Source organism: Salvia splendens, chromosome 12 (assembly GCF_004379255.2).
Source record: "Salvia splendens isolate huo1 chromosome 12, SspV2, whole genome shotgun sequence".
NCBI lineage: Eukaryota > Viridiplantae > Streptophyta > Magnoliopsida > Lamiales > Lamiaceae > Salvia > Salvia splendens.
The window spans coordinates 3,150,626-3,161,747 of NC_056043.1; the positions used below are offsets into that span (position 1 = coordinate 3,150,626).

The window sequence follows — 11,122 nt, forward strand, 5'->3', positions numbered from 1 at the left end:
TCAGAATAACGCGGCTAAGGTAAGGAGTTGATTTGAATCGATCATCTCAATCGATCAACAAAACAAAACCACCAATTTCCAAGAGCCGGAACCCTAGCACCGCGATCCCATAATCGATTCCTTCTGATTCCGGCAACAATGAGCGGAGAAGGCGGAGGAAAGAACCCAGGCGTCTCGTCCGCCGCCCAATCTTCGCAACCGCCGACGAATTATTACTACGGCACTTTCCAAGGCGTGGCTAATTATCAGCCCCAGCCTGTGCTGCCCGATTATTCGGTGATAGGAATCCCTCAGCCTGTGCCGCCTCCCGTCATCGCTGCCCATCCGCCGCATTACTATCCTCGGGGATATCACGCCGTGCCCGGTATTTCCTGATATATTTTCCCCTAATTGATTCAATATTGAAAATCCTGGTCATTATTTAGAATTTATGAAGATGTAAGCGAAAAAGGTGTAGCTGATACTGTAGCTTTTGGAATCTGTTTCTCATGGACGAGCTACACATGGTTTGGCTCTAATTTGGATTTGAATGTGTGAATCTGTGCGATTTATGTGACTAGATTTACAAAGGTGCAACAATGAATGAAAACAGCTGTTTAGGCATTATCGCAGTACTGAAATTAGCATTGAATTTGATGTCTGTTTCCCTTTCCTTCAATTTTCTGGTGATTCTAGGTCATGTTGTTGTTCATGGACGACTTTTTAGGGAGGAACGGCTCCCCTGTTGTGGTATTGGACTTGGATGGCTCTTGTAAGTTAATCTCAATTCGTTTAAGAACATCTTTCAAGAGATAATGCAGCTGATAATGTCGTGATTATTTTATGCTTCTGTTGATAATTGAATGATTTACAATCTTGTTCTGTAAATAGGATTTGGTTACTGATTTGGCTTACTTCTTTGCAAGGTTCATTACTGGTTTCTTTCTGGGCGCAGTCCCCTGGTACATAGGAGCTCTTTTACTGCTATGTGTTCGTATGGATCACAGGGAGAAGCCTGGACTCGTTGCGTGTACCATAGGTGTAAGTGTTTTCAATCTCTTCTAGAATCTTACCAAAATTGCATTCATGGATGTTCTCAACTGTTGGGGAGTATACATATTCATATTTTGGTGCTTTCTGCCTGTTCTGTCCAGTGAATTTTGAAAAATTATTATATGTGAATATGTATCTGTGGTTTATCTTGTTGATGTGATGAAGTGTTATCTATCAATCACCGCCCAGTCATCATGTATTTTTGCTTCTTTGTCTGACTCTGACTGTTTGAATGTATTTTTGTAACTTTAATATCAAATTAAAGTTTTGTTATGAGATTGAGAAAAGAGTATTCATGAAAGACAGGAATGATGGAATCAGAAATTGTAGTGTGCTCCTTGAGCTCTAATCTCTATGAAAAGCTAAAAGAGAGAAAGGAGGGTTATGCACACTGACGAACACACATCGAAGCAAGGAGGGGCTTGAGCCTCAACCAAGCTAGAAAGTTTTTCTTATTCCTTTAACATCGTTGAATTTTCATTATTTTGTGAATCATTGCCTCTATCATCACAAGCAAGCTACGCTCCTATATGCTTGCTTATCATCATAACTGAAGTTTGCTTATGTTTGAACATTTGCAGGCTGTTTTAGCTGCTCTTGCTGTTACTCTTGGTGTGACAAAGGTAAGCCATTCCTGGTGAAGTAGCCATGTTGTATATTCTCCAACAACTATAGTCCTCATCAGAGTTGGACACTGTTGATTGTATTTATTTCTCAGAAAAGGATATTATTTTCTTTGTAGTAATCGCCTCCTATTCCTGAATGATTGATTATCCATGAAATAATATACGGGTTCTGTTGTTTACCGCTCTCTTGTTTCTCCCAGTTTATTTTATGATTTTTTTAAAAATTCCCATTTTATGAAGCTTGGTAGGAAGAAAGAAAATCACTTGATTGTCCCTTTTCAGATGCTGGGAGGTTTGGATATTTTTAATATGTATGGTTATTTGCCACAAAAGAAGGAGGAGAAAAAACTTCAACCATTTTTAGGATCTAATTGTATTTTTAAATTATGTAAATGTTTTTAATTAACAAATTCAGTAATGAATTCAAAGGATTTTGCAACTTTTTGCCTTGTCTTGCAACTTAGTAAGATTTAGGACCTCTAGATTGAACTGGGGTTGTGCATAGAACTGTAACTGGTATCCCTAAAATAAAAAAGATAATAAAACTTGTACAAATTATTGTCGTGTTTTAAATTCAAAAAATTAAAAGAAAAGATTTGAACTACAAAATGTATATGGTCTGGCTTTATCAAGAAACCTTCTTCAATGAGAATGCTTCAATAACTATAAAGAAGCCATGGTATATCGCAATTTGTTATTTCATATAAAAAAATTATATAAGAATGAATTATACGTAGATTATAAATTTTGAGCGTAGTCTCAGTCAATTTTAAAATTCGAACATTACAAAAATTGAATAATAATAATGATTAGTTTTGATAAAAATTTCATTGTAAGTAGGAGTACTATAGTTGTATGCACATCTTCATAGTAAACAAAAAATATGTACAGATTAAGATTTTGATCAAAACAACTATGCATCTTATTGCAGAATGTAAAACTATATTTTTAGATCATTTTATTTTTAGATCATTTTATACAATCTGAATATGGTTGTGTGTTTTAATAGAGTTTTGCATATATTACTACTGCTATTTATCATAGATAGAAGACAGGTGGGCCTATAAAGTTAAAGAGGGCCTTTTGGCCCATGAAAAAAAATTAGGGTTTCTGATGGCTAAAATGTCGATCTTTAAACACAAGACCACTTCAACCGCCCGCACTTTCCTCTTTCTCCACAAAGGAATCGCTGAGATAATCTTCAACTCGGCCAGAAAATGGTGACTTACAGGGTATGCGTCCACCGACGACTCTATTTTATGAGAATGTGTTTCAGATGTTTAGGATTTTAGTTAGATTGATTAAAGTATTTTCTATGCGTTGTACGTTGTGCAGTTCCATCAGTACCAGGTGGTGGGGCGAGCTCTGCCGACGGAGACGGAGGAGCACCCCAAGATCTACCGCATGAAGCTCTGGGCCACCAATGAAGTCCGCGCCAAGTCCAAATTTTGGTATTTCGATTGCGTGTTTCAGTGATTTTGGGAATGAATTTAGGGTTGTTCGGTTGTGTTGTGTTGTTTTTGATTTGATTTATTTGTGTAGGTATTTCTTGAGGAAGCTTAAGAAGGTGAAAAAGAGTAACGGGCAGGTTCTCGCTATCAATGAGGTATGGTTCAAGTCTTTTTCTTATAGTAGTAGGCAAATGAAGCTATGATTTTAGGGCTACTGGATCATAGCATTGTGATTGATCTCGTTAATTGTCATAGTGAAACTGTTCAAAATTTAGACTAATCACTTTGAATCATGTTACTATAGGAATGATTTATTGATTGAGCTGTTGTTATATCTCATTTGCTTGCTTCTTCTTCTGCGCATATCTGCATAGGTTTCGGTTAAGATTGTATCTACTTGATTTTTGGGCTGCTGGATCATGATTCATAGCATTGTGATTGATCTCGTCTACGTAGTCAAACTGTTATTCTAGTTGCACGGTCATCCTACATTTTTATATTGTTATAGGATTATAGCAAATATTAGCTCATAATTTAGACTGGTCACTTGAAGTCTTTTTACTTACTATAGGAATGATTTATAGATTGAGCTGTTGTAGTATCTCCTTTGTTTGCTTCTTCTCCTGCCTTATCTGCATTAGTTTCGGTTAAGATTGTAGCTTCTTGATTTCTGAGCTGCTGGATCATAGCATTGCGACTGTTCTTGTCAATTATCATAGCGAAATGGTTATTCTAGTTGCACACACATTGCAGCATCTCATAGCGTCATAATAGCTACATTTAACTCAAAATTTAACAGATCGCTTGATACGCTATTTTATTATGGGAATGATTTTTAGATTGAGCTGTTGTTGTATGTCATTTCCTTGCTTATTCTGCTGCCATATCTGCATAGATTTCGGTTAAGATTGTATCTTCTTGATTGACATTACAAATGTTGTAATTTCTTGATCCTAGTTTTTCCTTTCCAAATGGTTTTGCTCCTATTTCTGCATTTATTCTTCATTCATTATGCTCTCATTCTGTCTGTTTAGATTTTTGAGAAGAACCCTACAACCATCAAGAACTATGGCATCTGGTTGAGATATCAGAGCAGAACCGGGTATCACAACATGTACAAGGAGTACCGTGACACCACTCTGAATGGCGGTGTAGAGCAGATGTACACCGAGATGGCCTCCCGCCACAGGGTGCGCAGCCACTGCATCCAAATCATTAAGACCGCTACTGTCCCCGCCAAGCTTTGCAAAAGGGAGAGCACCAAGCAGTTCCATGATTCCAAAATCAAGTTTCCCTTGGTGTACAAGAAGGTTAGGCCACCATCAAGGAAGCTCAAGACTACCTACAAAGCAACCAGGCCCAACTTGTTTATGTAAACTGTATGGGTCATTTCTTGTTGGGGAAAAATAACTTTGTTTCTTTTTTAATCCTGAGAGAAGGTGTGACAATTTTCTTCATTAGTGTTATCTCTACCTGAACTACTACATTTCTTGTTTTGTCTACCTAGAGCATTGGGCTTTTCATATTGAGACATTATTTTTGATAGTTTTATTTTTGATGAGCTCCTTTACATGTGTGTATTGATTATTTCTATGTTTACTACAATACAACCTAGTTATGAATGGAGGTAGATTTTATCAGTTAATAAAGAATTGGGTTCTAACTCTGTTAATATTTAAATCAAATTTAGTTTACTTAATATTTCAGGAAAATTATTCAAATAACTATTCTATTGTATTTTTGGATAATTGGTTTTTAAATCATACTGTATAATTTTTTGCTGTCTTCGGTTAGTACTCCATAAATTTTCAACTCTTCATAATTGTTCCAAACTAGTTCAACAAAGGTGAAAATAAAAACAATATGACAATTAAATATTTAAATAAGACAGGACAATAAACCTAACGTTATTTTTTATATAGTAATATTGTTTGGACAAAATGATGATATTCTATTTTACAAGGCGATTAAAATCATACCTACTTATTTAAAATGATGTGGTTTTGTGACCCCCTCGATTTTGATTATTGCAAGATAATTGCAAAAGGCTAATACTCCTATAATATTTGTAATAGTTAATTTAAGGGATAATAGTCATCTAAGCCAGTGCAATTGTGGTCTATTCATAAACTTTGAAATTATAATATTATATCACGAAGTTTCAATTTTATTCTCAATTGGCCATCCAAGTACTTATTTTAAATGTCCATTAAAATGCTTATTTTAATAAAAAAAAGTCAGTTTGATAATTGCTAAAATATGACATTTTGTGCATGAATGTAACAATTGAGAAAAATTGATATTCGTGATTTAATATTGCAATTTCAAAATTCATGAAATCGACTCAGAATTTGACTAATTTTAGTGATTTAAACGTCTATCTATCACATAATTTAAATACCGAGACTAATTAGAAGTTAAATCAATGTATTCCACCGCCACTTTCATAATTTCATTTCAAGTCCTAAAACATTTTCTAATCCCCAAAACCTCCCCACAATCTTCTTCTGCACAGGGAGAGAGACAGAGAGAATGGGCGAAGAAGAAGCAAAGACAGAGACGAAGAAGAGGGCGGTGGAGTCGTTGGGATGGCTGACGGAATCATCAATCATGCCGCGGAAGCATCGCGCCATCGAAGGAGTCGGCGCCTCCTCCATCCTCGAGCTCAAAGCCCAACTCTACAGGTCGCAGGAGGAGTCGAAACGCAATCCCAAAGACGCAGTACGCCCCACCGACCAAAATTACGCCCAACATCTCGAGGTCCATCGCGCCAAGAAGAAGATCGCCGAAAAAGACACTTTCTCCAATAAGAACTCCGGCGTCGATGCTCGTGCCCACAAGTAAGCCAAATTTTCAGTTTTGCGTTTAATTTGGTCTGCATTTGCTCTTTCCATGCGGATTCTGGTGATTCTGATGTGTTTTACCGGGTTATGTATGATTTGTGAGGTGTATTTGGTATTTGGTAAGATTGATTATCGTTCTAGGGTTTTCATGAATTGGGGGTTTTTTCAATTACCATAATTGTATATTATTATGCTTCAAAATTCAATCGTGGTTAGATGCTTTGCATAATATTAATGGTGTTTTGTGTTGAAATTTGATTCTATGTTTTTAGGGATAAGCTTGAGCTAAAGGCTGTTCAAGATGGATCAGCGAGCTACGCTGCATTGGAGAAGAAGGCGGAAATATACAATAAGCTGGTGAGGGGGGAACTTTCCGATGGAGAAGATGAAGAGAAGTACTGTGTTGATTTCTTTAGGAAGGGTCTGGAGCAGGATGAGCCCCGGATGTCGAGAGAGAATGATACTTCCACGCCCCAAGCTCAGACGTCTCAAGAGAATGTAGACGCTGATGATGGTGATGATTTCTTGCCGATTGGTGCAAAAGCTGCAGGGGTCGGGCGGGCGTCTGCTGCTGTGGACAGGAGTCAGCATAAGCATTTTGTAATGTAAGCTCTTCAGCACCTTGCTGCTTTTGTTTCATGTTGCTTGGCAATCTCCATTTTTCTTTCTTTCTTTGTCCAAAATCGTGTTAATATTTGTTAGTTCTTCCATATTTTACGACATATATGTGCCTATGTGATGCTGATAGTCATGAAACGCTTCTGCCTCTCGACAGAATGATGGCTTATTTACATAGCGTCCATTTTGGCTTGAATCAGGGGATGGTGTGTCCAGGGCCTTAAGACGAAACATGCTTTTCTTTGACTATGACTATATGCCATTTGTGTAAATGAGTTGCAGCTTTCCATGATTTTTCATGTTGAAATCATTAAATAGTTCACTGCTTAGTATATGTGTTGATTGTTTTTCCCTTGCCATAAACGAATCTATGGAATAAATATGATTGGAAGAAATGAATAACACATCAGTTCTGTTATATGGCTTGTCCGTGATGTACTATTATATCCTTTCGATGCTGAGTTCATGCCTGTTTGAAAGATAAAGTATTATGCATTTAAGGTCTAGTCTCCTCAAAATCTTCTGAAAATGTTTTTGATTTTATCAATCCCATCATTTCTCAGGGAAGTTCATGAGGAAGCAAATCAAGCAAGGGAAAAAGTGTCCGAGCTAAAACTGCGCAGACAAGAGCAGCTTGCTGCACGAAGAGAAAAACTAAAGCAAGCCTACCTCCGAAAGCAGCTCGAGAAGTTGAAAGCATCTAAAGCAGAGCAAGCCTGATTGGAAAGCAGCTAAAACTGCTCAGGCAATAGCAGCTACAAGAAGAGAAAAATTAAGGCAAGCCCATTCCGAAAGCAGATTGAGAAGTTGAAAGCAGCTAAAGCAGAGCAAGCCAGATTGGAGAGGTGATTGATCGCTATGGAGTAGTTTTTAAGGATTGAATTGCATAGATTTGAATCCCTTGTTTTCTTAGGAAATATCACATAACTCATTATGAACTTTGATATTTTGCAAAAGTTGTCATTTTTATAATCTTTAAAGCATACTTGTAAATTAGAAAGATGATACCTGTGTCAGACCTGAAGTCTTGCAACTGTGGCTCATCTTCAAAACAGTACAAGAAACAGTAGTGCAAAAAAAAACAGAAACAGCAATATGAGAAATACATAAAAAAAATAAAATATTGAAATAAAAAGGGAACGACTCTGCTGGGGATCGAACCCAGAATCTCTGGTTCCGTAGACCAGCGCCTTATCCATTGGGCCACAGAGTCTTTGTTGTTTTCTAAATAACTCTTTAAAAATAGGTTTGGTTAAGACTCGTGCAGATATACTTGAGAAAACTGTCTAGTTATACTAGTGTAAAAACGAACTTAAAATAGTAAGTCTTTCTTGTTTTAGAATTGGTAGTTAAAACACAGTGGCGTAGAATCAATGATTTAAACATAGTTGTTATACTATTAACCAGAATCAACTTAAAACTAATCAAAGAAATCATTTTGGTGCTACCACAAGGGCATCATTATGGTCTGTACCAAAATTCAACTAAAATAAACCGAATTAATCATCACAAATTAAACCACAATTCATGTGCTTGATCAAGAACATGCTAAAAATCCCTCTGTAAAGTGTCCAAATTTTTTATGTAGTCTACCAGCACCACTACATCAACATACAGGCTGTTGCTCAAATATCAAATTATCTGATTAATTATTGTATTTTTCCACCTCAAACACATGCTATAAATTCCTCACTCCACCACAAACATAATCACACACACACACACACTGATTGATAAGAAAAAACACACACATTCTTGAATATTCTTGTGTTGATAAAAAAAATGGAGGGAAGAAAAATGGTTGCTGCTTTGGCTGTCTGCATCATGACTTTCATGAGCTGCGCAAATTATGTCGTAGCGCAAGAAGATGCCGGAGCTCCGGCTCTGCCGCCTACAGCGCAGAGTGCCGCGGTGGCTCTGTGTGTTCCGGCCGCCGTGATAGGCGCCGTTGCTTCTCTTGCCGCTGCTGCTTTCTTTTAAGTTTTAATTTCTCGGTTTATTTATTTTGTGTAACGTTGTTATTGAAATTTATGGAATATATTTAATTGAATTATGATTTTGGTGGATGATTTTTGTTTGAAGCAAATAATATATTTATCCCACATCGAAGGTTAGGAAAGAGTGAGTGGCGAAATGTGGGTATAAAAAGGGAGAGTGGGTTGTGGTTGAAAGTATCTTTGCGCTTGGGGCAATGACGCAGCTAGTGAGGTTCTAACTGAGGCGCGTCTATTGCTGGTTGAAAACTATTTCCAAACCCCCTCTTCGGCCTGGGCTTGACTCCGGCCGTCGAGAATTTCTGGAAGGGCTCCCTCTTTTGGGCAAGCTCTACAATCCAAGTCTAATTTTTGTGATTTTTGAGCTTATGCTCAATTTCACCATCCAGTCGTTTTTTGTTTATCGGAATTACATTATGGTTTGTTATTTTGGTTCATAATTAGAATAAATAGTAACTGAATGTTCGGTTTTTTAGTGTCTCGTAAATAGTAATCAATCTTAATCTATATTGATTTCGAATCTTAAAACAATTTCCAAGATCAGGAATTTACCAGTTTCCAAGATCAAGATAAAAAACTAGACTAAAATGAGACAAACGATTTACCTTTGTTTGATAGAACCAAACAGATCCTCAAAAGATCGCTTAGGAGCTTCGGTTCTTGCAACAATCTCCACGACTTTGTAGGAAGCCTCCGGGTGCAGCAAAGCCTCCACTGCAACTTCTGCAACCTGATCTCGGGATGTCGACCCTTCATACAGCGTATCCTGCAACAATACGAGTAAAGAACGAGCATACACACAGAATTCGAAAGGGAAATTTGTTGTCTGACTATCACTACCTCTGGCTCCATCACTATGTTCCCCTTGGGAGGGTCGTTCTTCAGTCCACCAGGCCTTACAATCGTGTAATTGATTCCAGATTTCCGAATGTGCTGCTCTGCTTGAAGCTTTGCGACTAAGGTGAGGCCAAACACGTTGAGGAAAATGTAGGCGGGATTGAGCAGTTGCCCCATGGCAGCCCCATTGACTAAGATGGAACTTATGAGAATGAATCTGTTGACATTCTGTTTCCGACAGGCTTCGACCAGGTTCACAGTGCCATAATTGTCAACCTGAGTAGGATCAAAGAAGTTAGGCATTCAATGGAAAAGAAAGAGTTATGTCATTATCGAAAACATCAACCTTCCATGGAGTGAAGAGATCCCACGATGGTCGAAAACCAGTAGCACATATCACTGCATCGGAATCATCACTTATAGCTTCAGCTAATTTGTCTGAACCCTCTGTTACATCTGCTTTCACCTGATAAAGAATATACACCTTAAGATAGTTCTTATCAAAGCATAGAAGCTAAATAGTTTGAGTTCTTAGATCAAAGAAGATTTTAGCATATTGTTCTCACACACAAAGAACTTATCCATGTGAAAGTGAATTTTTTTCCTAAAAATGGCTGCATATCATAAAAAACAGGATGCTTGAAGGAGAAAGGGCAAACTAACTAGCAAGGTTCTGATTTCAAGAATTCAAAACTACAATTAACTATCAAAGCTATGCAACAAGAAATCAACTATTGATATTTTATTAGAACCATATGTTAATAAAGAATATAAACCTTAAGATAGTTCTTAACATGATCAAGGACAAAGAGTTAAATTTCAAAGCATAGAAGCTAAATTAATTGAGTTCTAATTAAATGCTTTCTTAGATTAAATAAGATTTCAGCATATTAGCTTCACACACAAAGAACTTATCCATGGGAAACTGCAACTTTATCCTAAAAATGGCTGCATATCATAAAACAGGATGCTTGAAGGAGAAAGCTACAATTAACTATCAAAGCTAAGCAACAAGAAATCAGCTATTCCTACTGTTTCACTCTCCTTCATTCTCAAAATCCATTTCCAGCAATGAAAGCCTTCCAATTTACACAAACAATACTCATTTCCGCCAATCGCCAAACCACCATTCAAATGCAAGGCCAAACGATAGAGCAAAATTACTAACAGATGAGAAAGGTAAAGCGAAATTGCAATCAAATCTGCGAATTGAACCCTAGTACCCACAAATTGGAGGTCGGGATTGTTCCCTGGGAACGTGGACTTGGCTTTCTCCAAATCTCTCACGCCAGCTTTCACAGCAAATCCCTTCGCCAAAAGCTGCTCCACTATCCTCTTCCCCGTGCTTCCAGTTGCACCGGCAACGAATATCTTCTTTCTCTCACTAACGCGCTGGTTCGCTTCCTCCTTAATCTCGCTTCCTTCCATCTGCGACCACCAATCAAGTAGAGTAAAAGCCAAATTCGGATAACGCAAATCCAAACTGAATTGAAAAAGACGCAGAATATTGTAGAATGAGAGAGAAGAAGAAACCTACAGATGAAGCTATGACGAAGAGAGCGTGTGGTCTAGTGGTGAAAGAGGATTGAGATGGAGAAGTTCGAAGGAAGAAACTAGAAGCAGCAGCAATTGCCATTGGCCTTTTTTCTTTTTAAATTTCAAATAATAATATAACTTGGGTAAGGAAAGTATACCCGCCACAATAATAGATTAGGATTATA

The 11,122-nt window shown here is 37.5% G+C and overlaps 4 protein-coding genes and 2 non-coding genes across 7 annotated transcripts; 4 read left to right on the forward strand and 2 right to left on the reverse strand.

The window, feature by feature from the left end:
- LOC121758495 (60S ribosomal protein L18a-like protein) lies at nucleotides 1-1,837 on the forward strand. The gene is made up of 4 exons (XM_042153884.1): nucleotides 1-364; nucleotides 676-751; nucleotides 906-1,020; nucleotides 1,614-1,837. Exons 1-4 carry the CDS (start codon nucleotides 139-141, stop codon nucleotides 1,671-1,673), a joined length of 477 nt encoding a protein of 158 aa, XP_042009818.1. The 5' UTR covers nucleotides 1-138; the 3' UTR covers nucleotides 1,674-1,837.
- Nucleotides 1,838-2,734: 897 nt separating this feature from the next.
- LOC121758494 (60S ribosomal protein L18a) lies at nucleotides 2,735-4,679 on the forward strand. The gene is made up of 4 exons (XM_042153883.1): nucleotides 2,735-2,890; nucleotides 2,994-3,109; nucleotides 3,201-3,264; nucleotides 4,144-4,679. The coding sequence occupies exons 1-4, from the start codon at nucleotides 2,876-2,878 to the stop codon at nucleotides 4,483-4,485; spliced, it is 537 nt and encodes a 178-aa protein (XP_042009817.1). The 5' UTR covers nucleotides 2,735-2,875; the 3' UTR covers nucleotides 4,486-4,679.
- Nucleotides 4,680-5,552: 873 nt separating this feature from the next.
- Nucleotides 5,553-7,550, forward strand: LOC121756981 (uncharacterized protein At4g18257-like). The gene is made up of 3 exons (XM_042152423.1): nucleotides 5,553-5,949; nucleotides 6,225-6,557; nucleotides 7,134-7,550. The coding sequence occupies exons 1-3, from the start codon at nucleotides 5,642-5,644 to the stop codon at nucleotides 7,288-7,290; spliced, it is 798 nt and encodes a 265-aa protein (XP_042008357.1). The 5' UTR covers nucleotides 5,553-5,641; the 3' UTR covers nucleotides 7,291-7,550.
- A 160-nt stretch (nucleotides 7,551-7,710) lies between these two features.
- TRNAR-ACG lies at nucleotides 7,711-7,783 on the reverse strand. The gene has a single exon. It is a non-coding gene; the product is annotated as a tRNA-Arg (tRNA).
- Nucleotides 7,784-8,743: 960 nt separating this feature from the next.
- LOC121759857 lies at nucleotides 8,744-8,895 on the forward strand. Its single transcript, XR_006041791.1, has one exon. It is a non-coding gene; the product is annotated as a U4 spliceosomal RNA (small nuclear RNA).
- Nucleotides 8,896-9,047: 152 nt separating this feature from the next.
- Nucleotides 9,048-11,068, reverse strand: LOC121759684 (uncharacterized protein At2g34460, chloroplastic-like). 2 transcript variants are annotated; one of them, XM_042155354.1, is made up of 5 exons: nucleotides 10,939-11,068; nucleotides 10,629-10,829; nucleotides 9,748-9,867; nucleotides 9,405-9,677; nucleotides 9,048-9,314 (listed from the first exon to the last, which is right to left on the reverse strand). In XM_042155354.1, exons 1-5 carry the CDS (start codon nucleotides 11,035-11,037, stop codon nucleotides 9,147-9,149), a joined length of 861 nt encoding a protein of 286 aa, XP_042011288.1. In that variant the 5' UTR covers nucleotides 11,038-11,068; the 3' UTR covers nucleotides 9,048-9,146. The 2 variants fall into 2 exon arrangements, with proteins under 2 accessions (XP_042011288.1, XP_042011289.1); XM_042155355.1 differs by having other exon boundaries at nucleotides 9,048-9,330.
- Nucleotides 11,069-11,122: the final 54 nt, after the last annotated feature.

Coding starts and splice junctions, on each gene's coding strand:
- LOC121758494 (XM_042153883.1), top strand. Junction 3,110..3,200: donor CGCGCCAAGTCCAAATTTTG/GTATTTCGATTG, acceptor TTATTTGTGTAG/GTATTTCTTGAGGAAGCTTA. Junction 3,265..4,143: donor AGGTTCTCGCTATCAATGAG/GTATGGTTCAAG, acceptor CTGTCTGTTTAG/ATTTTTGAGAAGAACCCTAC.
- LOC121758495 (XM_042153884.1), top strand. CDS start 139: ATGAGCGGAGAAGGCGGAGGAAAGAACCCAGGCGTCTCGTCCGCCGCC. Junction 752..905: donor ATTGGACTTGGATGGCTCTT/GTAAGTTAATCT, acceptor CTTCTTTGCAAG/GTTCATTACTGGTTTCTTTC. Junction 1,021..1,613: donor TCGTTGCGTGTACCATAGGT/GTAAGTGTTTTC, acceptor GAACATTTGCAG/GCTGTTTTAGCTGCTCTTGC.
- LOC121756981 (XM_042152423.1), top strand. CDS start 5,642: ATGGGCGAAGAAGAAGCAAAGACAGAGACGAAGAAGAGGGCGGTGGAG. Junction 5,950..6,224: donor GTCGATGCTCGTGCCCACAA/GTAAGCCAAATT, acceptor CTATGTTTTTAG/GGATAAGCTTGAGCTAAAGG. Junction 6,558..7,133: donor CAGCATAAGCATTTTGTAAT/GTAAGCTCTTCA, acceptor ATCATTTCTCAG/GGAAGTTCATGAGGAAGCAA.
- LOC121759684 (XM_042155354.1), bottom strand. CDS start 11,037: ATGGCAATTGCTGCTGCTTCTAGTTTCTTCCTTCGAACTTCTCCATCT. Junction 10,830..10,938: donor TCTTCGTCATAGCTTCATCT/GTAGGTTTCTTC, acceptor TGGTGGTCGCAG/ATGGAAGGAAGCGAGATTAA. Junction 9,315..9,404: donor ACATAGTGATGGAGCCAGAG/GTAGTGATAGTC, acceptor CGCTGTATGAAG/GGTCGACATCCCGAGATCAG.